This window comes from Equus przewalskii, chromosome 30 (genome assembly GCF_037783145.1).
Source record: "Equus przewalskii isolate Varuska chromosome 30, EquPr2, whole genome shotgun sequence".
Lineage (NCBI taxonomy): Eukaryota > Metazoa > Chordata > Mammalia > Perissodactyla > Equidae > Equus > Equus przewalskii.
Window position 1 is genome coordinate 11,207,651 of NC_091860.1, and position 26,054 is coordinate 11,233,704.

At 44.2% G+C, this 26,054-nt stretch overlaps 1 protein-coding gene across 23 annotated transcripts in view; it reads right to left on the minus strand.

Moving 5' to 3' along the window:
• Positions 1-26,054, minus strand: part of KIAA1217 (KIAA1217 ortholog) — a 705,985-nt gene that overhangs the window by 273,473 nt on the left and 406,458 nt on the right. For 12 of the 23 annotated variants that reach the window (XM_070601042.1, XM_070601006.1, XM_070601043.1 and 9 more), the window contains exons 1-2: positions 19,910-20,241; positions 10,150-10,430 (exon numbers count right to left, since the gene is read on the minus strand). In XM_070601042.1, coding sequence (XP_070457143.1) covers positions 10,150-10,430; positions 19,910-19,979 — 351 coding nt within the window. In that variant the 5' untranslated portion in view covers positions 19,980-20,241. Of the gene's footprint in view, positions 1-10,149; positions 10,431-19,909; positions 20,242-26,054 lie in introns of those variants that run through there. The other 11 variants (XM_070601047.1, XM_070601015.1, XM_070601011.1 and 8 more) reach the window with 1 other exon arrangement.

Genomic DNA, 26,054 nt, shown 5'->3' on the forward strand with positions numbered 1-26,054 from the left:
CCACTGACTGAATTAATCCAAAGAAACACCTGCAGGAGAAAGAACGAATAACAGCAAAGAAATGAGCTTGATGAGTGAGAGGAGGAAGGACAATTTAGACGTTTGCAATATGAGTTCTGCATCGACATGCTGGACTGAATCACACTGGTCTTTCTTAGATTCCTCAATACTGAAAATTTCCATCTAATCTGGTGGCAATTTCCTCTAGGTTCTGCTGACTGCCACTTTCCAGGTGTCTCCTGCCACTGCGTAATGACACTTTGGTTCTTGACTCCCCCTGACTTTCCCATCTCCTCCCAGGCACTCTTTAACAGGTTTTCCAGTGGAATCTTATTTTGATTTTTTGGCACAGCTCTTCTTAATATAGCGCTGTTCTCAAAATGCGTTCTCTCGTTCCTCCACACCACTAATTAAAATGAGAGCTAACGCAGGGGTGGATGGCACCCAATTAAAGATGGATTAAAAGCCATGTGTTATGAATGATCCTCATGTAGGATTCTGTTTCCTTTTTCTGTATTCGGTATGATTAATGTCAACCTAAAGTCAATTTTGCAAGAAAATTGCAACCCCTTGAATTTAGTCTTTTCAATCACTGAGTCCCCACCACAAGATGTCCTACTATGTAATATTCCAAATCTTCTGAAATGCACTTCCACCGCACCTTAGGTCACAACTCAAAATATCAGTCCTCTGGGAAACATTTCCAGGCTAGCTCCTTCATCTGGTCCCTGAGTAGCACCATCTGTTAAGTACTACACTGCTCTTTCTGCTTATTTATTTTTACTATAGTTGTTCATCATACCCCAAGTTAAATGACTATTGTTTCTGATCACAGTCTGATTTCCCTTAGACATATCCAAGATGATCTGGAATTTCTGAGAACAAGAAATTCTTTATACTGATTTTCAATCCCATCGCGTTCTTTATTCACAGGCATCCAGTAGTTCACCAAACACACACTCACATATACACTAGTATAAATTCTCTAAGAACAATGTGTACTTCTGTTATGACACAAGCTCCTTCCATTGGGAGGTGTTGCTCTGGCAATAGTAACATCTTCTCAATTTTTACCTTTCTCAGATGCTCATCACTATTTACGCCACTGCTCCTGGGTTTTTTTTTTTTTTTTTTTTCCCCGAGGAAATTAGCCCTGAGCTAACTGCTGCCAATCCTCCTCTTTTTGCTGAGGAAGACTAGCCCTGAGCTAACATCCATGCCCATCTTCCTCTACTTTACACGTGGGACACCTACCACAGCATGGCTTGCCAAGCGTTGTCATGTCTGCACCTGGATCTGAACCGGTGAACCCCAGGCCGCCGAAGCAGAACGGGCGCACTTAACCGCTGTGCCACTGGGCCGGCCCCCGCCACTGCCCCTTTAGTGCCGAATTGCTTTGCTTTCCCGAATTATTAAAGGTTGATCTAATCAGGAGGCTGGCATTTCAGCCATTCCGGGATCACTACTAAATTTCATACCTACTGACACTGGGCAAACTGGTCCCCCATTCTGGTCCTTCTCCATTTCCTCAGTGTTCTAGAACATCTCTTGATTCCGTCATCCATCAGAGAGATGGCGTAATCTGGAAGTTAAGAGCAAGGCCCCCACAGCCAGATAACAAGATTTAAATCCTGGCATTGCCACTTACTTGCTGTGTCACCTTGGGCAAGATGTAACTGCTCTGTGCCCCGGTTTCCCATTTTGTTAAGGAGAGTTAATAACAGTGCCTATCCCATAGACTCGTTGGGAGGATGGAATATGCTAATAAATATAAACAGCAATAGTGTCACAGTTTTAGCTGATGCCAATAATATGTTCTCCTTGTAATCTTTTCCACTTTCTCACCACTATAAATCATAGTTTGAGAAAATAGTGCTAAAAAAAATGCTGAACATCTGACAAAATTCTCCAGCAGTCTGTGTAGGATATTTCTTTCCTCTTCCTATAGTGATTTGTCATTATTATTATTTGCTCCACATACACTGTATTTGATTTCTTAATTGTCAAGAAGTTGTTTGCTTTTCCTTAAAGGTTTAGGTAAAAAATTGGTCTGTAAACTCATATTCCATCATTAGTTCAAACAGCTAAACTGTTTCTGCTGCTAAACATGGTCATTCTCCCATCATTTTCCCCTTTGGATTAGAATAAATTAATAGCTCTAAGAGGAAATTCTTAGATGGGTCTATTTCCTTTACTATAATTTATAAAGTTTTCATTTGTGTTATTTACAAAACACGTACGATTTTTCAAAACCTACCCCTCTACACCATCAGCTTTTACCCAGACCTCTCCCACGACCTAAGGCCTCCACTAACTGAATGGTGCATGGTCTTAGCACATCCTTAGTTCCAATTAGCCTCACCTTCCAGGCTTTGCTGATACATATATCCATGAACGTAGATGCATATTTGGGAATTCTGAACATTTTCACATATATAGGTTGATCTGAGTTAAGACAAATGTGACAGACAAAACCTGACTAATTTGGAGTTTTTTACAAATGACGGAGGGACTACAAACTGATATCCTGAGATGTACAGATGAAGAGTAATCCAATGCAATAGGAGTTCTGCTATGACATAATTAAATTCATCAAAAATAAGTCATAAAGATGCCATGGCACATAGTTATAAATAGTTACTATATTTATATTATATACAAATGTGATTGATGCTATTGTCCAGATAGGTATGAAGTACTACGTGCAGCAAAGTCAATGAAACCATTAATTGCACTTAGGACATTTGATATAAGAAAATGGGGGATTTCCTTCTTGAACTAGATTCCACAGCCAAAATCTGGATAAACCAAACATCTCAGTAGGTGCTAGAACCAAGATGCTACAAGGAAGGGAAGTGGTAGATGCCACTTCTGGGCCAACATATTTAAGAGCCTATTCATAACCCATTAGCACTCTTTCCTTCTCTGTCATGGCGACTGGGAATCCATGTGTCAAGATGGCATCACTAAAAGATGGAAGCAGCCTGAATCATGAAGTTATTGCAAGGACAACTTCTCAGGAGAGTTGCCCAAACAACAAACTCTGTGTGTGTGAGAAAATATTTTTGTGTCATAACACACACACACACACACACACACACACACACACACACACACCCCAACAGCGTTTATTTGTTATGCAGCATAATCAAGACTGTCCTGATTAATACATCAGTTTTAAGGTATACACCTCCGACTGGCTCCTTTCTTATTATAGCTCACATTTGAATGGGGCCAGCTAGCTACAGAAAACTAGCACACAGAAGGGAGGAGTGAGCAGAGGCAGCTGGCACTCTAGTCTCAGTTTGTGACATCAAAAGCCCTCTCCACAAAAATATGTTACTTGCTTTGCCCTAAAAGTGTGTCACCCTCACTCTTCAGCGTGTGGCATTCGACGTCTGTGTGGTGCACAGCAAAGCCCTTTAAATCACAGGCTTTCAGTGGCTGGATGTATTGAGATCTGGTAATCACGGCCTCCCCTCTTCTATTAACCCCACTTTTCATCCAAAAAGCCTCATCTGTTGAAGGTGAGGTCAAGGCTGCACAAATTGATGGCAGCGTCCTTTCCTCCTTTAACTCTACCTTCTCTTCCCACATTTTGTTTTCACTGGGTCTCCAGAAAGACATCTCCTGGTCTCCCCAAGCCTTTCCGTGGGTCCTCATCATTTCCCTGTTTTGCTCCAGACGGAGTTTTTTTCTCTCTCCCTTTCCATTGTTAATACCCTTAATCGTTTTCAGTGAGTTCTGAGGCAACAGGAACAAAACGCCGTTTTCTACCAACTGGAAGCAGTGTATGCTTCTGGAGTGATTACTTCGTAAGGCCTATTTTTCTGATTCAAACGCGGTTAAGATTTCTTTTGTTCTCTGTTTTTGTCCAATTTTCCACGATTCTTGACAAAATTGAGTACAGTCGTCCTCCTTTATCTGAGATTTCGCTTTCCGTAGCTTCAGTTACCCGAGGTCAACTGCGGTCCCCAAACAGGTCCTCCTCCTTCTGACATATGGTCAGGTCCACAGTAGCCCAACACTGCATCACAAGGCCTATGTCCCTCCCCCCTCTCACCACGCGGGCCCTGTATCATCTCACATCCTCACAAGAGGAAAAGTGAGGACAGTACAATAAGATACTTAGAGAGAGAGAGAAAGACCACATTCACATAACTTTTATTACACCATATTATTATAATTGTTCTATTTTGTTATTAGTTACGGTTCAGTACTATCTGTGATTTCAAGCATCCACTAGGGGTCTCGGAATGTATCCCCCAGCAGATAAAGGGGGCTACTGTATATATCTTCTCTAAAGGAGATGTGAGTCAAAGGAATGGATACTGTTGAATCCGAACCAAAACCACGAGTTCCAAATTCCATAGAACAACTGCACCAATAAATAAAGTTCTTTAGAGGTTGTTAAAAAAAGAGTAGAACGAACTGAAACTTGGGGTGTTTATGAATAAACAGACTGATAGATATTTGCTTTATTTCCATTTTCATAATTGGCAGCATAGTTACCTTTCAGCACCAGATACACCAGGACTACAGTAGACAATGGTAAGTGGCGCCAAACTAACCAGGCACTGAGAAGACAGCTCCAGTGCTATTTCCTACAAACACAAAGGCTGGTTTGATGAGGGGGCACTGGGGAGGCCTGAGGGGCACTCAACAGCAGCACAGCCCTGGCCTGAGGGCAGGTCTTTCCTCCTAAGGTTCTGAAGTAACATGAGGGTTACTGTAAATATTCAATAAGAACAAGATTACCTTTCCACCTTGTTCCCAACACAGACATGGATGAAAAGAAGTTAATCTTTTCAATTTGCTGTTTTCTTGTTTAACCTGAGGGGTGACTCAGGGTCACAAGGATTTATGAGCTTATTTTACAGAAGAAAAAGAATGCCTTCAAGGATCATCAGATAACCAAGCCCCAGCTGCCACGTACCCAGAAGTAAGATTGCCCAAGGGCTTACCTGGAGTGAAAGAAACACGGATTTCCCTTTTGTTTCTCCAAAACTCCTCCTGGGAAGCCCCTTAGCTCTATAAAACCCACTGCTTCCTTCTCTTGTTAAGGCAGATTTGAGAGAACCTATCCTCCCACCTTCTCATTTGGGCCAATTTGAACAAACCTTTCTCCATCTCCAAGCACCAAGTCTCAGTGACTGGCTTACCGCACATCAGGCATGCGAACTTGAGATTGAGGTTCGGTATCAGTTTGACCACATTAGATATAAGAAAACACAGAAATTAACTGTAACTACAAAGCAGGAACTATATTTCTAGTTAGTTAAATAGAAATTCTGTGGGCAACAGGGAATAAAGATCGAAAAATTATTTTCAGAAAGGTTTCTGAGACTAGCAGTGAAGAGCTGGCTTCTGCAGGTGAGAGGCCAGCTGGACATGCTTCTTTATCAGTGAAGACATGAAGGAAGAGCATTTCCACATGTATAGTTACAGAGTGACCATGACCGAGAGACTGCTGACCTACAGACCTTAAGGGATTCAGAGCTATTTCCAAAAAGTAACTTTCCTTCAATGTAAAATATATACCAGAATCTATTTGCTATGGTTACCTCACATGCTTTGGAATTGAATTAAGATTTATCTTTTTAAAGAAATGACAATGGAATGTCTGTATTGTTTGATTCACTGTGACCTACATAATTTGTTAGCAAAACTTTAGAGAAATTAAATGTGGAGGCAGCAAACCCCAAGGTCAATAACGAATGGAAAGATCACAGACACTGGAAATTCTGACCCTCATTCAAATGCTGGCTTCTTAACTTGAGGGAAGTTACTCAGCCTTTCTTTGCTTTTCTTAGCTTCAATCTCTGCTGACTACCCAAACTGCAGTCAATTTCTTAATTCTTGGATTCCCCCCCAACACCCCACATCTGTACCACTCTATGGTACCTATCAAATTCTAATGTATTAGAAATATTGGCTCATTCATTCAACAAAAATTGATCACGCCTAATTTAGGTTGTGTGCTCCTTTAAATGCTGAATTTACAAAGGTGATTAAGACAAGGTTCTTGGCCTCCAAAAGCATATTCTAGATGGGAGAAAGAAACATAAATGAAAGTACAATAAAGGCATGATTAGATGCTACAATACAGGTACGCAAGATGTTATGACCAGCTCAGAAGGTGTGACATTGGGGCTGGATCTTGAAGGATTAGTCTCTGTACACAGATACCTTATTTCTTTCACTGCCTTATAGCTCATCCCTTGTAAACCTCGCAACGCCTTTACCATGGTAGGTGCCAAATAAATATGTATGGGATGAATGAGTGAAAGAAATCCAAAATTTTAAGCCTTTAATGAAGGAAAAATACAAGTAAGTTTCAGAAATAAAATAAAACTACGCTCTGACAATGGGAAAAAGAAACTTCTTCAGGTACTCAAATATATGTTGATAAAAAAGTAAAATGACTTTAAACACTAATTTGAAAATAAGAGCCCCTGAGACTCTTCTTTAGGACACCATAAACCAGAATATTACGACACCAAGAGCTGCCATTGAGACAGTAAGAGATTCTATCATTTTCTTTCTCAATACTCTGTGATATAGGTGCTACTGTCCTTGGACAAATGACGGAACTGAAACAGGAAGATGAAGTCATTAGCTGCAAATCATACAATTAGCACATGGTGGAGGTTGGATTCCAACCCAGTCCTGCCTGACCACAGAGCCCAGCCCTGGGCTGCCAGATGACGCACTTCAGTCTGATCGCCCCACACAAGTACATTACAGCTACTATTAGGCAGATAAGCATTACGCAGCAGTAACGGTCATGTGCATTTTCTAAAGAAAGTAGAAGAGCATTAAGGAAACCTCTTTGCTTTTCAATAATTTAGACTGAAGAAAATTCCTGACTGACTTATTTTCAAAGACTCAAATAAAAGTTTTCAACCATGAATCTTCCAGTATTTGAATTCAGATTTCAAAACATAAGGCATGCCGTAATTCTCCTTAGGTTTAATACCAAGGAATTAGAAGCTAGATTCCCTTAGTACCAAGATACTTCATGTAAGGTGCTATGTGCAGCATTTTCAACATCTTATCCTTGATCTCCCTCCTTGGCACTCTTCTCACTAAAGCCACTTCTCTGGGAGGCAGCCAGGAAAACAGCCACCAGAAGAGTAGATGGAATTTAGAACCTCAGGATCTGGAGAAATCCATCAGGTTTGGGTTATTGGAATTCCTCCTTATGGCTGGTCATGTGATCTTCTTGCAAAGGAAGTATGGGAATAATCCATTGTCAAAAGGTCAGGGAGGAACAAAGGGCCTCGTGGAGAAGAGGATAGGAAAGCGGAAATGGGGAGCAGGAGAAAAGAATGAAAAAGACAGAAGGTGATGTTCTGTCCATAAGAATTTTCTACACCACTGCCTAAGCTTATCTCTGATGTTTACAATGCTAAGTAGGGTTCATTTGCAACACAGCAGTGGAGTGAAAAATGTGTACACAGATCCATGCAACAAAATCTTTCCCCTTTTGGACGCTCAGCTTGGAATACGAAAGAATTCATCTTGATTTACACAGCGAAGGGACAGCTGATCGGCCATGGCCGGACCACACCTATGGCAGAGATTATGTGACAGGAGATCCGAGTCTGAGGCTGCTAAGTCACATTCATTATTTCCTGTCATCTGATATCACGCACCCTTCACGACCTTCTGGTTATATTTAGGCTCCCCACATAATAGTTTTAGCCAAAGCTACCATCAACATAGTAGTAGCAATAATTGGCGTTAGTGCATGGAGTGGATTCCGACTCCTAGCGCCCTGTGGACAGCAGAGCAGAACCCTGCCGGTCTTTCTGCGTCATCCTCTCACCTTCTGGCGCTATATCAGACATGCTCCACTGCTATTCACAGGGTTTTCATGGCCAATTTTTTGGAAGTGGGTGGCCAGGTCCTTCTTCCTAGTCTGTCTTAGCCTAGAAACTCTGCTGACACCTGTCCACCAAGGGTGACCCTGCTGGTATTGGAAATAAGGGTAGCATAGCTTTCAGCATCACAGCAACATGCAGCCACCAGTGTGACAACCAACAGACGGGTGGTGTGGTTTCCGGACATGGAAATTAACCCAGGCCAAGGCAGTGAGAGTACTGAATCTCAACCACTAGACTACCAGAGCTGGCTAGTAGCACTAACTATGACATCATGAATAATAGTACAATAATAATTGTCATTGTTAGTAATGATAGTAATCGAAATATTTTTAACATGGAAAATACACCATTTGACAGACTAATTTCTACACTTCTCAGCAAAATTAATACATTTTAACTCTAAAAAAATATATTCTCCCTCCTCACTCAACACATAATCAATTTTCTAGCCTCCTTCACCGACCCTTGTCTCCATAGTCACACACACACACACACATCCTCACTACATCCCTTATACCCCATGTACAGACCATATTATCTGCTCTATCAGCAAGATCTTCAACTTACAGAATAGTGGAATAAACAGGATTCTGAGCTCAGACCAGATTCAAATTTCAACTTTTCCATAGCAAATTTTGTAACTGTAACTACACTGAGTTTGAGTTTCCCCAATCTGAACCACTTTGGATAAAGTATGGCACCTCACAAAAATGACAGAGGAGAGGCATACATTCATTCCATTACTTAAGTGGACAGTGACCCTGCCGCCAACAGCAAATAGGGGAATTTCTACTAGACATCAATTATATCTTAATAAAACTAAGGGAAAATTTAAAAATAAGAAAAAAAAATTTTTTAAAGAAAATAGGGGTTATTTTCTATACATACTTGAATGAAGATAGCCTTCCTTTACTAATTGCTGAAGAATTAATCCACTCATCTCTACATCAACCAAGATTCCTGTTTCCTTTCTCTTCTCTGGGTCTACTGCCTTTTGGTAATGTGAGCAAAAAGCAAACATAAAGTTCAAAAGCACATCTCACTTTTAAGCACTCTGGAAAATACTTCATAGAAGACAAGGCTGAATAAGGGAGAAAATGAGATTGAGGATAAAGTATAGATCTAAATTATTCAGGCTGATGCCAATCTCCGTTTCCATGGATGATCAAAAGCTGAGTTAGTTAGAGATACCTTTTTTTTTTTCTTCTGAAGAATTTTTTTTTCTTCTGAGCTAACATCCATTGCCAGTCTTCCCCTATTTTGTATGTGGGTCACCGCCACAGCATGGCCACTGACCAGTGGTGTAGATCCATGCCCAGAACCGAACCCAGGCTGCCGAGGCAGAGCCCACTGAACTTAACCACTAGGCCACAGGGCTGGCCCCTACAGATCATTTTTATAACAAACCAACTGGCAAGCTAGCAGACTTAAAACACGGAACCTGCCTCTCTACCCAGAGTGTGGAAATCCCTGACATGCATATCACTAAGTGTTCTGCTTCCTTTATGATGTTCTCCATTCTCAAAGGTCAATCTGATAACACGCCTATGAGGGCTACAGAGGAGGCCTGCCATCTCCTGTGACCCCAAAGCTGCGCCATCTGCTGAACTGTAATTACACACAACCACAAAATAAAAATACCCTGAGCCACAGTTGGGTAATATCTGCCTGGCTGTCAGGATAACCTGAGAAAACAGGTAGCTGAAGGCAGCAGAAAGCCACACATGCAAAAAGAAAACATCTCCGGTTAAAAAGAAAAAAAACGAGCAGAAACAAAACCCTAAAGTCAGCTTCTTAAGGAATAGGGGTTTATCATAAGTCTATCTCTCTGTGCTTTATTTCACCCTGAAAATGTATTCTTGTATTCATTCATTCACTATGCTAAGCACTCAGTGCCATCAGAGTGCACAGTAGTTGGTCCTAAGCTTTACCGAGTCAAACCATACCCCTTCAATGCCCGCACTTTGGCTGTATTTCTGGTTGAATATGGAGACACTTTTTGGGGAAGTGTCTACTCTCTGGGTCTCTCCTCTCTGGCCTCCCATTCTCTTGCTGTGCTGGAAAAGAAGGCTACCTGGCAGGCCAATGCTTTTCGACAGCTTGATCCCTCCTCCCGAGCCCCAGAAGACATCTGGACGAACTCAACGGTGGACTCAGCCCACTCGACCATTTTTCCCCCTTTAAACTGCAAGTCACTTCACTTTCCCTCATGTTCATTAAAGAACAAGCTTTGCAGAGTGACATGGAGACACATCCGTACCTGGTCTCTCAGCCTCTCTTGGTGGCCCATGATTGCTGTGGCATGATGCGGGTATTTCTGCTTTAGATGTTCTAGGAACGCTTCTCTCTTCCTGTCCATCTCAGATGTCTGCATTCCCAGTATTTCTTTGGAACTTCGGGGCCCACCTAGAGTGTGTCTCCTTGGGATATTGCGGGATGACTTGGAACCTGAAACCCGACTGTTGGCATTAGGAAGGCGTTCCTTAGTTCTGCGACATTCTGCATCTTCTAATGTTCCATGCAGATTGCTTTTTCCTTGTTCTGAAAGCCAAAAAAAAAACAAAGACAGTTTACAATTAATGATTTCACACTAGAAATCTCATTTACAGAACACCAAGAAGGTCTGTGGCAGCCGTTAATGTATGACTGTTACTTAGCAGAGTTTTAAATTTTGAGGCAAGAAGGGGAAAAAAATCAACAATCAAAAAGAATAGGAAAAATCGCACTTTAGAAATAAAGATATTGCAGCAAAAACTCTGCTACTCCTGACTCTTTCTCTGAGGTTATTCAAAATGAGAACACTTGGGCAGACTAGTCTGCAGGCAAACTGGGTTACGGCTTACCTTCATCTGTAACTACAGACAAGTTAACGCCAGTGATCCTGGTTATAGTTTCATCCTGGTAACAGGATTTTTATATTTTTATAATCTGAAGGTGATTTCTGCAACATTTGTTTCATCTCCAAGACCAAAAACAGCTATTATAATCATTGGCATGTGAACCACTTGAAAATTCTATTTTCTTCATTCACATAAACCAAGTAAGCATAAGAATATTATTAGAGGGAATAACCGAGGGGATGTAAAGGCTTTGACACATCTTACTTGAAGTAGACTTTATCTGAAACACACAATGAAAAGGGAAGAGATATGGAACATTTCGAAGGCCTTGCCCTAGACACCCTGCCTTCGACCTGGCCTTTAAAGAACAAGCTGACTTCTACTGAGAACTGAGCAACCGAGGCAGGCAAGGACAATGCTTCAAGTGCAGGACACGGAGAGGGAATCTCCACTCGTTCTCAATGATGGCAAATGGGCTGTCAGGTTTGAAGATTCCAGTTAACTGAGAAAAGGGAGTTACTTCTGAAAAACCAGAATAGGAAGAGAAAGCAAGGAACATTCAGAAGCAATCCAGAAACTGTCCAGTTCTCCTCATGGGGAGAGTTCTCCTACAGCATTACAGTGAGGCAGGATAAGACGCCTGTGTCCATAATTCCCTGGACGAGGCACTGGGGTGGCTTGCAGGAGTCCTGCCTTTAATCCCAGACCTGGAACAAACAATGCGACCTCTTTCAGCCTCATTGTCTTCATTAACAAAATGAGGATGATGGGACTAGCGTTAGATATGCAAAGAGTTTTCTAGCTCTAAATCCTTTCAATCTACTCTAAGTTATTTTTAAAAAAATGTTTCCAGTAACAGTTTGTTTGCCAATTATTTATGTTTACAACTTATGTGCAGAAAAAGAGATCCAATATTTGAGAGTTCTAGATTTGAGTCCCAGATAAACAGAGAACCAACATTCACAGCAGTGACACAAAGCAACAGGGGCCCAGAACGTACGCGTAAACCAGTTCGTCTAAAGGCGATGCCGCCACCACATTTCCCTTTTCTCTGCCTAGAAACGTCTGCGGGTAGAACTCTAGGTCCGACGCGCTTTGGTTAGGCATAGAAAATATTTTATTCCCAGGCTGGTCTTCCTGTTCCCGTCTTTTACCTTTACATGTGTGTTCTGGGAATAATTCTTGTCTACCCTTCACTTCTCATTACATTGCTACCTAGAGCATCTCCATCAGACACTGATGAGGAAAGGCAGAGAAAAAAACAGCCAGATCAGTGGACTTCTACTTTTCATTAGTTTCAGCAGCAAGTTTAGAAGGGGAAGAAGACAGAACTATTGGTTTAAAAGATATTGGGAGATTAACCGTAATTTCATTTATGAAGGTTACCCTCTCATTGCATGAACTCACATGACGGCTACCTGTTTTGTGGTGTCTTCTTTAACAATACAGAACTAACAGGATCTATTGAATAAAGCTAGATGCAGAAAATGCCGTGTCTCAGGTTGGTAAATATGTGTGCAATCTGAAGAGGTTTGGCTTTACACTTTTGAATGTGCGTGTGCGTATGAGTTTTGTACTAGCCAAAATTGCTGTATACCTGACCTAACTCTGCTGACTTTTAAATGGATTTTTAAGATTACTTTTTTTTTATTGAGGTCTTATTGGCTTATAATGTTGTGTAAATTTCAGACGTACATTATTGTATTTCAGATTTTATATAGACTACAGCATATTCACCGCCAATAGTCTAGTTTTTATTTGTCACCATACATATGTGCCTCTTTACCCCTTTCGTCCTCCCCGCCCCGTTGTCCTCTGCTAACCACTAATCTGTTCTTATCTATGTGTTTATCTTCCACATATGAGTGAAATCATTATTTGTCTTTTTCTGTCTGACTTACTTCACTTAGCATAATAACCTGAAGCTCCACTCATGTTGTTGCAAATGGCACAATTTTGTCTTTTTTTATGGCTGAGTAGTATTCCATTGTGTATATATACCACATCTTCTTTATCTATTTATTCATTGATGGACACTTGGGTTGTTTCCATGTCTTAGCTATCATGAATAGTGCTGCGATGAACACAGGGATGCATAAATTTCTTTAAATTATTGATTTCATGTTCTTTGGATACATACCCAGTAGTAGGATGGCTGGATCATACGGTATTTCTATTTTTAATTTTTTGAGAAATCTCCATACTGTTTTCCATAGTGGCTGCATCAGTTTGCATTCCCGCCAGCAGTGTGAGGGTTCCCTTTACTCCACATCCTCTCCAACACTTGCTATTTTTTGTCTTGTTAATTATAGCCATTCTGACAGGTGTGAGGTGATATCTCATTGTAGTTTTGATTTGCATTTCCCTAATAATTAGTGATGTTGAACATCTTTTCATGTGCCTGTGGGCCACCTGCATACCTTCTTTGGGAAAACTTCTGCTCATACCCTCTGCACATTTTTTGATCAGACTGTTCACTTTTTTTGTTGTCAAAAGATTACTTTGGATATCATTAAAATAATATCTTTTTAAAATCATCCAGGACGGTTAGGTTAATTAGCAGGATTGACTCTCTGGAAAGATGATTTCTTTACATGGGCATAACACGCAAACATCCAAATCCACCCATATGAATAAACGCTCATGGACCCCAAATACCAATGAGTCCCATTCTGCCTCTCTACACCACGCAGACTCGCACGAACTGTTCTGTTTCATCCAGGGATCCTCAAAAGAGGTCGACAGAGTCAGAACAGTAGCCGCTTGGAGACTGAAAAGAGTTTTCCACTTTCTTCCTTGAAATAAATTGGGAAAGAAGCAAGGAGGGTGGAGAGCTGGAGTCTAGAGTCAGTCCTCTGTCAACATTCACCTTCAGGCAGCCCTGACTTCCTGACTCTCTAAAGCCCCATCTTTCCTAATTTTGCACTGAGAAGGTCATGTCAACCTTAACGTTACTTTTCCATTTTTTCTTTCCTGTGGATACTTCTAAAATGTCTCCGGTGGCTTAACAGGTTAAAGCGATTTGGAGGAAAGGAACAAACAGCACCAGTGGTTGATGCACCAACAGCTAAACACACAGTCCCTTGGGAGATGTGTAACTGCCCTAGGAGCCGGCTCCTTGATGCCCCAGCTCTCTGTCGGCCCCAACTGCCTCCCATCCCACCACCACACATCTGCTCCACTTTAACCAGACCCCCCCAGCAACCCAGCACCACTTTCCACACAGAGCATCCTGGTCACCTGAGCCTTTTCCTCGGTAAGACTCAGCTGGCTGGAAGCTGCCAACTCCTATGCCTGAGGAAGAAGGACAACCCACCCATCCCAGTCATTTGGAGAGAATGTGGTCTCTCAGCTGAGGAGAAAATCTAAGCAGGGATAGAAACAAACAAGAGAGGGAGCGGGCAAAGGAGGTTTAGCCACAATTCCACAGCCATGGAGTCAGAGATCTCAGGCCCGCCAGCTCCTCATTAGCCGCATGAATAGAGTACCCAAGCCATCAAAACAGAAAGACAGTTCTATTTCTCATCTGGAATGCGCTTTGGTGCTAACATTTAAATATGGGTGTGTCTAGCTGTTTGCTATTCTGGGAATCCGTGTCAAACAAATAGTGAAGCTGTCGCCTGAAGACAAGGCTTCCAGTTTCCCCTTCCTGCCCCTCCCAGCCTCTGCACAGCCCAGAGCGACTCCTCCTTGTAGCTCGCTTCCAGCAGGGCAAAGAGCAAACCAGGAGCTTCCAGCAGGAACAACCCCTCCAATCTTTCCTGGAGCAGAAGTGGGCACGAGGAGGGCAGAAGTGCCACAGGGAGACTTCCCGTGTTTCAAAGGGATTCCTGGTGGGGTGTAGACATTCTGGAAAGTGAAAGGAGAAAGTGGGATCTGGGGTGGGTACCAAGTAGACAGAGGATTATGGAAGATGAGTCGTGCACACAGCAAGTCATCCTGCAGGCAGGTGATCCCAGGAGCTGCTGGCGCTGGCTTCTAGGCCACAACTCAGGCTGCTGTGTTGGATCAGCTGACCTGCAGCAAGAGACCTGGGGCCTTGTATCATTCAGGCATTCCCTGCTGCGTTGTAGCTGAGAGCCAGCAACGGGGCTGAGGGCTTCCCTGAGATCTTATTCCTGGGCCGAGATTTGTAGGCCACAGCTTCTTAGAGAAGCAATCCCTCACTCCTTCATAGCGGCTTCTGGTGTTAGCTGTCTCTGAGATGCAGCTTTTTAAATTGTGCCAAGATGGTCTCTTGTCATAGGAATATTGTGGGGAGTTGCTGTTTTGTCTGGCTGTATAACCTACTGGCCCTACCACGGTAGTGACAGAATTTTGTCAGGCTACAAATTCGAACAATATCCTCCTGCTGCACAGACAGGAAGACTACATGTTCTAGTCCCCTTGGACTAGTTGGGGCCTTGTACTAATTCTAGTGAATGCAATGTGGGCCGAAGTGATGTGGCCCCGGACCTCCTAAATAATCTTCCAAACCCTTTCTCTTTCCTCTTTGGCTAGTTGGATGCAAAAGCTCCAGCAGAAGCCTACAAGGCCTTGTGGAATGTCACAATTTGGACAGAAGGAGCCTGAATCCCAGAGTCAGCCTGGAGGTGGGCCACCCAGGACATCTACCTGGCCAGGAATGTCCACATTCCACTATGTTCAAAAAGTTTACCTTGATTATGCTAAACCACAGAGATTAGGGGGTTGTTAGAGCAATCAGCCTATTTGACGAATATATGTCACATATTCTGTTGGGGGCCCACAGGCTTCCTCAGATTTCCAGCTCCCTTGTTAATATCAGAAAGATCACCACCATATACAACCTGGTACAGAAATTACAGCCAAAACCAGACCACTGTATTCTTCTAAAAAACTCTTAAAAATTAAGTAAGTGATGAAGAGGGTTTTTGGTACAGATTTTACGCAAAATAAGAACAGCCTCTCACTCACTCAGAAAAACATTCTTGTCTCAAGTGCTGGTTAGTTAATTGACTCATTCATTCATTCACACAAATATTTATTGAGTATTTTCTCCTACACTGAAAGGAGTTAGGAGATGTAGTGAAGTGGTGATCAACACAGACTTAATTCTCTTCTCTCATAGAAGATCTACATTATAATTAGGGAGTAGATGACAAACAAACAATAGGCAACATAAATGTCACGTAGTAATAAGTGCTCTGAAGGATAAAACAGGATAAGGGACAGAGACGGACGGGGCAATTTTAGAGGAGACTTCTGAGAAAGAGCTGAATGCCTGGGACTCCCCAAGCTTGCACTCTGTCAGGCTGCCAGTAATACCTATTTTTTATTCCAGCTTCATTGAGATAGAACTAACATATAACATTGTCTGAGTTTAAGGTGTACAATGTATTGATTCGATACACTTATATATTGCAAAATGATTGCCACCATAGCAAATACTAAGTATCTTAAAAGCTGGTGAATCAGGGAGTAGGGGAGGCAGGCAGGTGCACTGACAGCACTTCATCTGCACAGGGCGTCCAGACTGTAGGGGCTAGAGCAAAAGCAGACACCGCAGGCTGCTGTGGCCACATAGATGCATCCCAAGGAACCTGCAGGACCAATCTCAGGAGCCCATGGCCGTCAAAGGGAGCATGATATAGTTAGATTCAAATCCAACCAATTATTGAGCGCCTACTCACAATGCACCTCGCAGCACATGTCACACTGTTATTTACCTGGCGGCCTGCCTATTCAGTCACAAACACCTCATCGATTAGAGCTATTCTTGAGGTGACCATATGGCCCAGTTTGCCAAAACACTTCTGGGTTACAACCGTTGTCCCAGCGAAATTATTTATAGCGTTCGCTTTCACTCTCAGAAGTGTCTTGGTTTGGACAGTAAAGTTACACGATCACTGAGGGACCCTTATCTATAGTAGATTGATCAACTCAAAGCCCTGGGTGGTATAATTAACCTTTTGTTCAACAAATATTTATTTTGAGGGGCTTCTGCACGCCTGGCGCTGTGTTAGGTGCCAGGGACATAAAGATGAAGATGTGGTCTTTGCCCTGGAGTACCACGTGGTCACTGGTTGAAACATACAGAGAAACAAACATCATCCATGGATAGTGCAATGACAGGAAAGGACATGTAGTATTGTGGATGATGTTTGCATCAGAGAGCCTCCCATGTGTGGTCCTTGTGCTGACCGAAGAACTGGAAACAAAGCCACATCCTTTACAGCATCATTTTCACCCAGAACTCAACGGGATCTTAAAAGCTAACCTGGATTCTTATCCCTCTTTCACCATCTCTCCAGCCACTCCTTCCTACCCTCTAAATGCTGGAGTGCCCCAGGGCGCATCTCTTGGATCTTTTCTTCCCCACAGAGACCCAATCCTAGCCCATCTCTCATCAGAGGCCCCAGTCCTCTCTCCTCAATTCCAGTCATAAATATCCAAATCACAGTCAACATCTACACATGGATGCCTGATAAACTTCTCAATCCTAACAAACCCAAAAGGTTTTCTGCACTCCACCCATTTGAAACCATAAACACCCTCTCATCTAGTCCTCTCAAATGCTTTCCCATTTAAGTACATTAATGGCAACTCTATCCTTCCAGGTGTGCAGACCAAAATTTATTTATTTATTATTATTTTTTTTTTTGCTGAAGAAGATTAGCCCTGGGCTAATATCTGGTGCCAACCTTCCTCTTGTTTTGCTTGAGGAAGATTAGCCCTGGGCTAACATCTGTGCCAATCTTCCTCCACTTTATGTGTGGGTCGCCACCACAGTACGGCTGCAAACGAGTGGTGTAGGTCAGCACCCAGGAACCAAACCGGCAAACCCAGTCTGCTGAAGCAGAGTGCACCAAACTTAACCACACCACAGGGCAGGCCCCACATCAAAATCTTTGAAGTCATCTTTGACTCCTCTGTTTCTCTTATATCCCCCATCCAATCCCTTGGCAAATTCTTTTGGCTTTACCTTCAACGTACGTCTAGCATCTGACTTCTTATCATCCCCTGCTCTACTGCCCCTAGTCCAAACTGGTGCCATTTCTTGCCTGTTTTACTGAAGAAGCCTCTTAGCTAGCCTCCTTGCCCTTCCCCCAGCCCCACTTGGGTTATTCTCAATACAGCACCCAGTATCACCCTTTATGAGACAGGTCAGACCTACCAGCAGCTCCCACCTCCCTTGAAATATAAGCCCAAGTCCTTACCGTCGTGTCACAGGCCCTGCATGCTCTGGCCTGGGATTACCTCAAACTCTTTTCGTCCCATCTGTCTCCCATATTCTCGCTGTTCTTTGAGCATATCCGTGCTGTTCCCTCCCTCTCCTCTTTCGGGTCTTGGTGAGGCTCTCCCTCATAATGCTATCTACAGTTTCCCCCCCTACACTCCTTATTGCCTTTCCAGGCCTTATTTTTCACCACAGCCTTATTTCCATCTAATAGGCTTGCTAGATAAAATACAGGATGCCCAGTTAAATTTGAATTTCGGATAAACAAATAATTTTTTAGTATAAGTATGTCCAAAATATTGCATGAGATACACTTATCCTAAAAATTATTTGTTGTTTATCTGAAATCCAAATTTAACTGGGCATCCTGTATTTTTATTTGCTAAATCTGGCAACCTTGCCATGTAACAGGCTACATATTTTGCTTATTTGTTCACTATCTGTCTCCACCACCTCCTCCTCCTCCTCCAAAACCTGGCCCTTAGAATATAAGTTTCATGAGGGCAAGTATTTTTAGTCAACTTTGTTCACGGCTGGATTTCCAGCAGCTAAAACAGGGACTACTATATAACAGATGTTCAATATTCCTTGAATGAATAAATACATGAATCAAGTGATCACATTCCCTCAGTCTCACCATCTTCAGCCTCTAGAGCATCTTCGAATTGCTGTGGTTGTTTGAAAGTGATTCCTTAAATTGGTCCCATCTAATCGCCCCTTTAGGCTCTGACCGATTTCTTTCAGCCAGGCCCAGAGGCTGAACTCGCGCTGCAGGATCCCGTCCCATCAAATCAGCGGGGGAAGGGAGGGCAGGGAGCCTTATCTCCTGCAGGACTCCACTGACCAGGCGCCCTCAGGGAGAGCGCTCTGCTTTGGAAGCACAAACAGACAGCCAGACTGATGACTGTCAGACTCAGGGATTCTCCAGGGTTTACTAAGCTTAAAGTTGCCTGCATTTCACTGGGGGCTTCTTTCTATCTCTCGTAATTGCTTTTTCTTCTGTCTGGCTTAGTTCTGCCTTTTCAGTGTGGATGAGTCATTTGTTACTTCCCTTTTGCCTTTTTCACAAACACACACCTTTTCCCCTGTGCATAATCCCTACGCCCACGCAGCGCCCCGCAAGCACGTCTCCTAGTTGGTTACTAACTGGCCCCTGGATGAACCTGGGGCCGGGTGGGCGGGGGTGGTTCTGGATCGTGCGGTTTCTGAACACGCTGCCTATATGATACAACAGCACAGGCCCGGGCACCGCAGACGTCAGACGCTGGAGAGCAGAGCAGTCCTCTCCCCACCAGCCCCACTGCGAAATTTCTTTGGAACAAGAGAAGCTTCTGGAAATTCCCTACGGAAAAGACAAGTCTATTATAAACACAATTAAAGGGAAACTGCCTGGAGAAAATTGACCAAAATTGCCTAACAACTCCCAACTTTTGAATTAAAGCACACAGAAGATTCACAGAGTTCCATCTATCGTCCAGATGTACAAAATGCGCCCCCGCTGTTCTGATCTGTAAAATAAAACACCTCTCAACCCCGATTTAGCTCTAAAACACCACAAAACTGCGTTCAACATGCATTTGCCTCATGGAACCCCCTGACCAATGAATGGAAATGCTGCCGTCCCAGAGAGCCAGGGAGAAGTACACAGAAGCAGCTCCTTGCTCCCACGCCTGGAGCAGCGAGTGGGAAAAGCTGCTTTTTGCGATACATTTGTCATTGCCTAGAGATACAGCACATACTGACTGCTTACTGTGCGACAAATGTGACATCACCACGCCACTGCTTTTGCTGCTCCAGAAAATCCTGCCAGAGATCAAGCCAAACCCAAGAAATCACAGCTCTCCACTCAGTGTTGAAAACGCACCACCCCAAGAAGTCACGCTTTTTCTTCGCCATGCGCCCTGTCTCCAGCTATAAAAAGCAGTGGGCGGCGAGGGGCGCGAGGACCTGTAACTCCATCTTTGAATGAGTCTGTTACTTACCCTGCATCTGTCTGCTGTCTGCTGAGTAAGGACGGCACGGCTCACATTTCTGGCTTTCGTTTTCTTCCATTGTCCCTGCCTACGGCACAAGCTCCTCGCTGCGCTTTAAACTTCCGAGCGCGGTTCTGAAAGCTCCCACAAAGCGCCTGGAAGGGGGCCCAAGGGGTGGGGAGGAGGAGACCGGGCGAAACCCCACCCCAAACGAGTCTCGACTCCGGTGCAAAGTCTCTCGCGCCCGAGAACGCTGCATTCCAGCGCCGGGCCTCCCCCGTCCCTCCGCGCGCGCCCCGCGTCTGGCCGGACTGGCCTGGGAGGGATGGGGGCTGTGCCCGGCCCGGCCCCGCGCCGCGCGCTCCCGCGGCCCCAACAGGTGGTGGGCTTCCCGCCCCGGGACCCAGGCCGCCTGCTGCCACCGCCACGAACCGCGGAGGCTCCGCAGCCAGGCATGGAAGGCATGGCACACAGGGGCCCCCGCAGGAACCTTTGCTGGAATCCAGTTCTCTGGTCTGTAATCTCAGACACAGAACGAGCCTCCCCAAAATGATAGACTAGTAATAAACAACCAACCACCTAAGGTCCCAAATTTCAGTGAAATCCCTTAAAAAAAAATTAGATTATATGCGGAATGTTGAGTAAACACTTTGTGGCACTGACTGGGAGCCTGATTACTAAACACAAAAAGGTTGTTTACTTTCCACACTATCTCGATCACTTAAGCCGGACTTTATAAAGAGTTTATACTCATTCGCCTACACTTTGACTCATCCCCTTTCCGCTCCCCCCCGCGCGCGCGCGCGCGCGCGCGCGCGTACACACACACACATACACACACACACACACACACACACAAACCTTGACCATAGATCTGAAAAGTAAACTCAGTAAAATCGATTTTCTGAATCTCTCAAGTTAATTACTTAAAAGTCTCTGAACAGCAATTAAAATGCTTTCCTTTGGAGAGTCAGAGTTACATCCAACAGACTCATTCTCCTTTTAAACTACCTACAAATATTTATTTTGTTCTTTACCCAGTCCTTGAAAAACTGGCAAATTTCCCAGAAAGTGGAAAAAGGAGGCACCGTGTCCACACAAAAAGGATGGGAAACTAATCCAAGCCCTGCTATTTCAGCTATCTGAAAGTAACACGATCACCAGTAGGAAGAGCGGGATATTTTCATCTGTGGTGGCCCCATCATTTGAGGGGAAAAAAAGGACAATGGTTGGCCTGCTGACCATACCTTGACCCAGTTTACGGGCCATTTAGCCCGGGGTTTAGATTAATTTGGGTGAAGAATGTGTGCAGAACAATGGCTGGCCAAGCCTCCAGGTTCTGACCTTGAGTCACCTGTGTGTTTTGGCAGTGTGGGAGACATATTTGGGGCACTTAAGACAAAAAGATGCGGAAGGCCCTAAGGACAAAGGAGGTAAACCAAAGGGAAAGTAGATACTGCCAGGGAGTGAACTTCATGTGGAGAAGGGAGGAAAAGACCCTTCAACTCCTAAGAAGATTTCTCTTGAAATCCAAGATGTGGTGAATCTTCCAGAAAGCTAAAGCCCGCCCCTGGCAGCATGAATACAGGCAGTCGGGTTGACAGGGCAGGTAACTCTAGGTCTCCAGGACCTGACAACGGAATTATTTGGTAATCTTGCTTTAAGGAGGAACTAATCCTGCATAGTTTCTGCACTGGTGGCCGGCGGGCAGATGCCAGATGTTTCTCGTCTTATCGTTACTGTTTCCTCAGGTACAAGATGTTCACGAAGGAAGGAATCTGTGTTCAGGCCCTCAGGACCAGAATATGCTGATCCTTGGATAGCTCTTGTGTATTTGTCTTCAAATTATTAATGCCTGAAAGGATCGTGGTGGGGGCGGGGGGAAGTGGTACAGAAGAGAGAAAGAGAGAGAGAGAGAGAGAGCTCAGGAGCTAGCGCAACCTTGCAGCACCAGGGTGTGGCCCAAACCAGATATCCCTGGGCCTGCGGCTCTGGCACCAACCGGACTTGCTTCCGCGTGCAAAGAGCCACTCCTGCCTGTCACTTGACACAGGACAGAGGCAAACCCCCCAGGATGAAGGATCCAACAGCACACCTCCAAGGGCAGTCGGCTCCAACCAACAGCGCCCTGCCCTGCCCTGGGCCTTCCTGGCTAGCTCAATCCAGGCGGAAAAGATTCATTTTCAGATGCAGATTGTGCTTCCTGGGGCTGTTTGGAAAGTTTGAGAGCCATCCTTCAGGGCCCCGTGGATCCCCAGCGAGGCAAAGTGGGGGCAGCTTCCCCACCAGTCCTGAGCTCTGGTTCCTTTCCAGGCAGCCCAAGGAGCCGCCTCAGCGGACTACTTGTTCAAGCTGCTCGGACCCTCCCCTCCCCCACCGGCAAAGCAGACTGCAGCTTCTGTGGCTCTTCCTCCGAGCAAAACTCTTTGTGGAATGCACAAAAGAAAAAGGCATTACCAGTGAAAAAAATTAACATAAATCATTAAGGACCATGAAATCTCGACAGAGATTTACAGTAAAATATGTTGTCTTGAATAGTTAAACTTTCTGACCATTCTATGGGGAAAAGCTTCTGTTGGACTAGTTACTGGCCCTTTGTTCCTCCTCCTTGGGGAAGAGAACTGAAAACAATTTGAGAAGTCACTGTGCTAATGTCATTGGACGACCACAGCTCTCTCCTGGAAGCACACAGATCTTACTAAGAACTTTCCGCTGATTGTCAGTTTCTCTGGAAAACAGTAACTATATTCTGCAATCTGCATAAGCTCAGTAACTCAGATCGTGAAAAATACTACTGTTGTCATTGCTGTTACTGTGGAGATGTTCTTTCTGGAAGAAACGCTATTTAAACTAGAAGTATACCATGCTTTTCGGTTTAATTTAATTTGGGGGTTTAAAAATTGCTATTACAAACCAATCTGCCTCCTGCCATTCTTTGAAATTTGCTGTGAAAGGCAGAAGGGAAGCGAGAAGAACTTGAAATGTGATTTTCCTCCAGTCATATAGAGAGCTACCATAATGATACCAGGGGGCGAAATTTTCAACTCCATTTCTCTTAACCAGAGAAGGTGCAATACTATTTCTTGGTTAATGGCTCCATATGTTGGCAATTGTTGACTCAGAATGAGCTAACACACAAAAAAGTGTCATTTAAAAGGAAAGACAAGTGATGAGATAAAAGAGAGCTATAAGGGCAAATGGTGATTTTGCAGTCAGTGCTAACCTATTACAGAACTGGGTCGTTATTGGTTTTGATAACGCAACTTAAACGGGTATCCGCCATGATGGGCATTAATCTCAAGAATCATAAACTATTACCTGCAACTTCTCAGCAGACCTATTTAATTACAGGGCTGTGGAAAGCGTGTCAACTTCCTTTATGTAAGTTTTTGGAGAGAGAAATCATTTCCAGAAGCAAGCATAAGTAGCATAACCCTGATATGTGTTTCAATTTTTGTTTAAAACTTTAAATCCTATTAGGAACAAGATAGCTTAAAATAACATCAGGACACAAAAGGAATAATTAATGCTTGCTGAAGTCATAAAATGTAATTTTCAAAGGCATTGGTAACTGTGAAAATAAAACAAAGCAAAGGGAAAAACAACAAAAATGTTTTCACCAGAGACGTCATGTTTGATGTGTTACGCATTGCCTTTTCTAAGGGACATGCTGCTGTGTGTCACCCTGTCACTCAAAAATAAAGGACTTCTGACAACTGGGAAAACATTTGCTTCAGTGGATGATGTGGTGAATGAAATGTGGGATCTTCAATTCTAGTTGTGCCAGCAGTGTGTCAGCTGGCTAGGGTGGCCTTATACTTAAATATAAACCAGAGCATTTGTGACAGAGAAAGGGGACACTATTAATAATTACAGTAAGGCAAGATGCAGAAACCACGACTCTTCCTGGCAAACCAGCACAGATGGTTACCTCTGTGTAGTCCAAGATAGCCCCACATGCGCCACGGGTTTCCAAATGCGAAATAATGCTGTTGGAGCTCCCCCGACAGACCTCATAAGAGAAATTTAAGCATTAATTAAAGGTGTGAACTCATTAGAGCTGTATTACAAGTCTCACCAATAATTTCACATTGGAAAACACAAACTCCACGATATGATATTCTGCACGATTCATCGATCAAAACAGAATTTTCCTTTCTGTGTGACCGGGACGGAACCATTTATAGATGTGATCAGGTCACCATTTATATCACCAGCATTTTCTGCAGAGGGTCACCAATCTTTCTCATCTTGCCTGCAATCCTTAAAATGCCAGCTGCTCCAAGGAGACCCTGCCAGCCAAGAGGAGAGTGAAGTGGCCAAGAGCCCCTCCACTCAAGACTCTCTGTTCTGAAGTCTTGGAACTTTCCTCCCCTGCCCCATACAAATTCCTCGTGCGGTTATAAATATAAACTACATTTCGATCCAATGTGTTAATACTTTAAGCATATTTTCTTTCTTTTCAAGAGAATCCATTGATGTTCATTTTTATCGGGGTTTCTTTTATCTCTTTTAAGTAGGAAGATGCTGGAGAGCAACCACCACGTCTGCCAACCCCTGTAGCTGGAGCTGCCATGTGTGCAGCACATTGTGGAGAAGCTGGCGCTCAGCTCTGCTGTCCGGTTGCTGCAGACCAAGTCTGGATTCCAGGTGGCAGCTTGCAAGTGAAAATTGCAACTCGCAGACGCTCACCCCTTTTATGCCAGAGTGAGCTAAACCCTGATGCCTTCCACAGGGTTCCTAAAGGCACCCTGGGGTGGAATCCACAAGAATGTGAGAACTTCCTCAGATCCCAGCATCCATTTGCTTCCTCAGTTTACCCAATGGTGCCATGATGAGTCCTTTCAATATAGACTATTTGGGAGGCCTCACTGGAAGGGACTTCCCTGGCCTTGTTTCTGCCCCTGGCCTTCTCCACATGCCCTCCCTCAAAGCTGCAGTGAGCTGTGGAGAGAGCACTAACTATGGGGAAATTGGGATAATGGGGTTCACTTCTCCCTCTTGCCTCCCCCATTTTGCCGATGAGCAAACTGAGGCCTGGAGAGTTAATTGGAGTCAGTCAGTCATCACCCTGTTGCATTTGCTGAATGCTTAAGATCTTTTAACCTCTTTTCTCACAACTGCCCTAGGGGACCCATCAATTATTCCAAATCCTGAATTAAATGGAGAATAAAGTCAGAGTTGGTAAAGGGGAGTATCCTTCTTTTCTTTCTTTTGAGGAAGATTAGCCCTGAGCTAACATCTGCTGCCAACCCTCTTCCTTTTTCTGCTGAGGAAGACTGCCCCTGAGCTAACATCCGTGCCCCTCTTCCTCTACTTTATATGTGGGACGCCTACCACAGCATGGCTTGCCAAGTGGTACCATGTTCGCACCCGGGATCCGAACCGGTGAACCTTGGGCCGCCCCGCAGAATGCGTGCACTTAACTGCTATGCCACTGGGCCAGCCCCCATCCCTATTTTCTAAAATCCTTCTCCCACCAACCATAGAATTGGGTCTGGTACTACTTGGGGGCATTGCTGTGCCAGCCATGAGACATCAGACAACTCAACTACAGCCGTAACCAAGGGCCTCCCCAGAGCTGCATGCCCTCGCTGCTCGCTGAGACCTGGTGTGTGGTGTGGTGCTAGCCCATGTCTTGGTTCTGTAAGGCCATGGATCATCCCAGGTGGGTAGGGCTTCCCAGAGGAGGGGAGGCTGGGACCAGCCATCATTGCTAATGAGGAGGAGCCTGGACATGGTCAGATGAGGAGAAGAGCCTGGGGTGCAGGCGTGGCTATGAAGGCTAGGGTCAGGTGCAGCACAGGGGCAGGTTTGGGGGCCCTGAGGGCCAGGCCCTAGAGGTGACCTTGAAACAGCAGAAAGAGAGGTCCCTGATGTGCCTCCTGGGGTCCTGAAGGGCGGCTTCCCTTACTGCTCCCTCCCCTGAGCCTTTGCTCTGCTGCCCCCACCTCTAGAACTCAGAGCTCCTAACACATTTGAAACACATTTGAAATTGGATCGATCGCCTCTATATGCTCCTCTGCTAAATAAACCCTGAAATAGACCTTGTTTCAATAATGCATCTAGTTTTCTGTTTCTCCACTTTTTCATCCGTTCTCAGCTCTAGTAAGTAACAGCCACAAACTTTATTTTTAAGAGAGACACAGGCAAC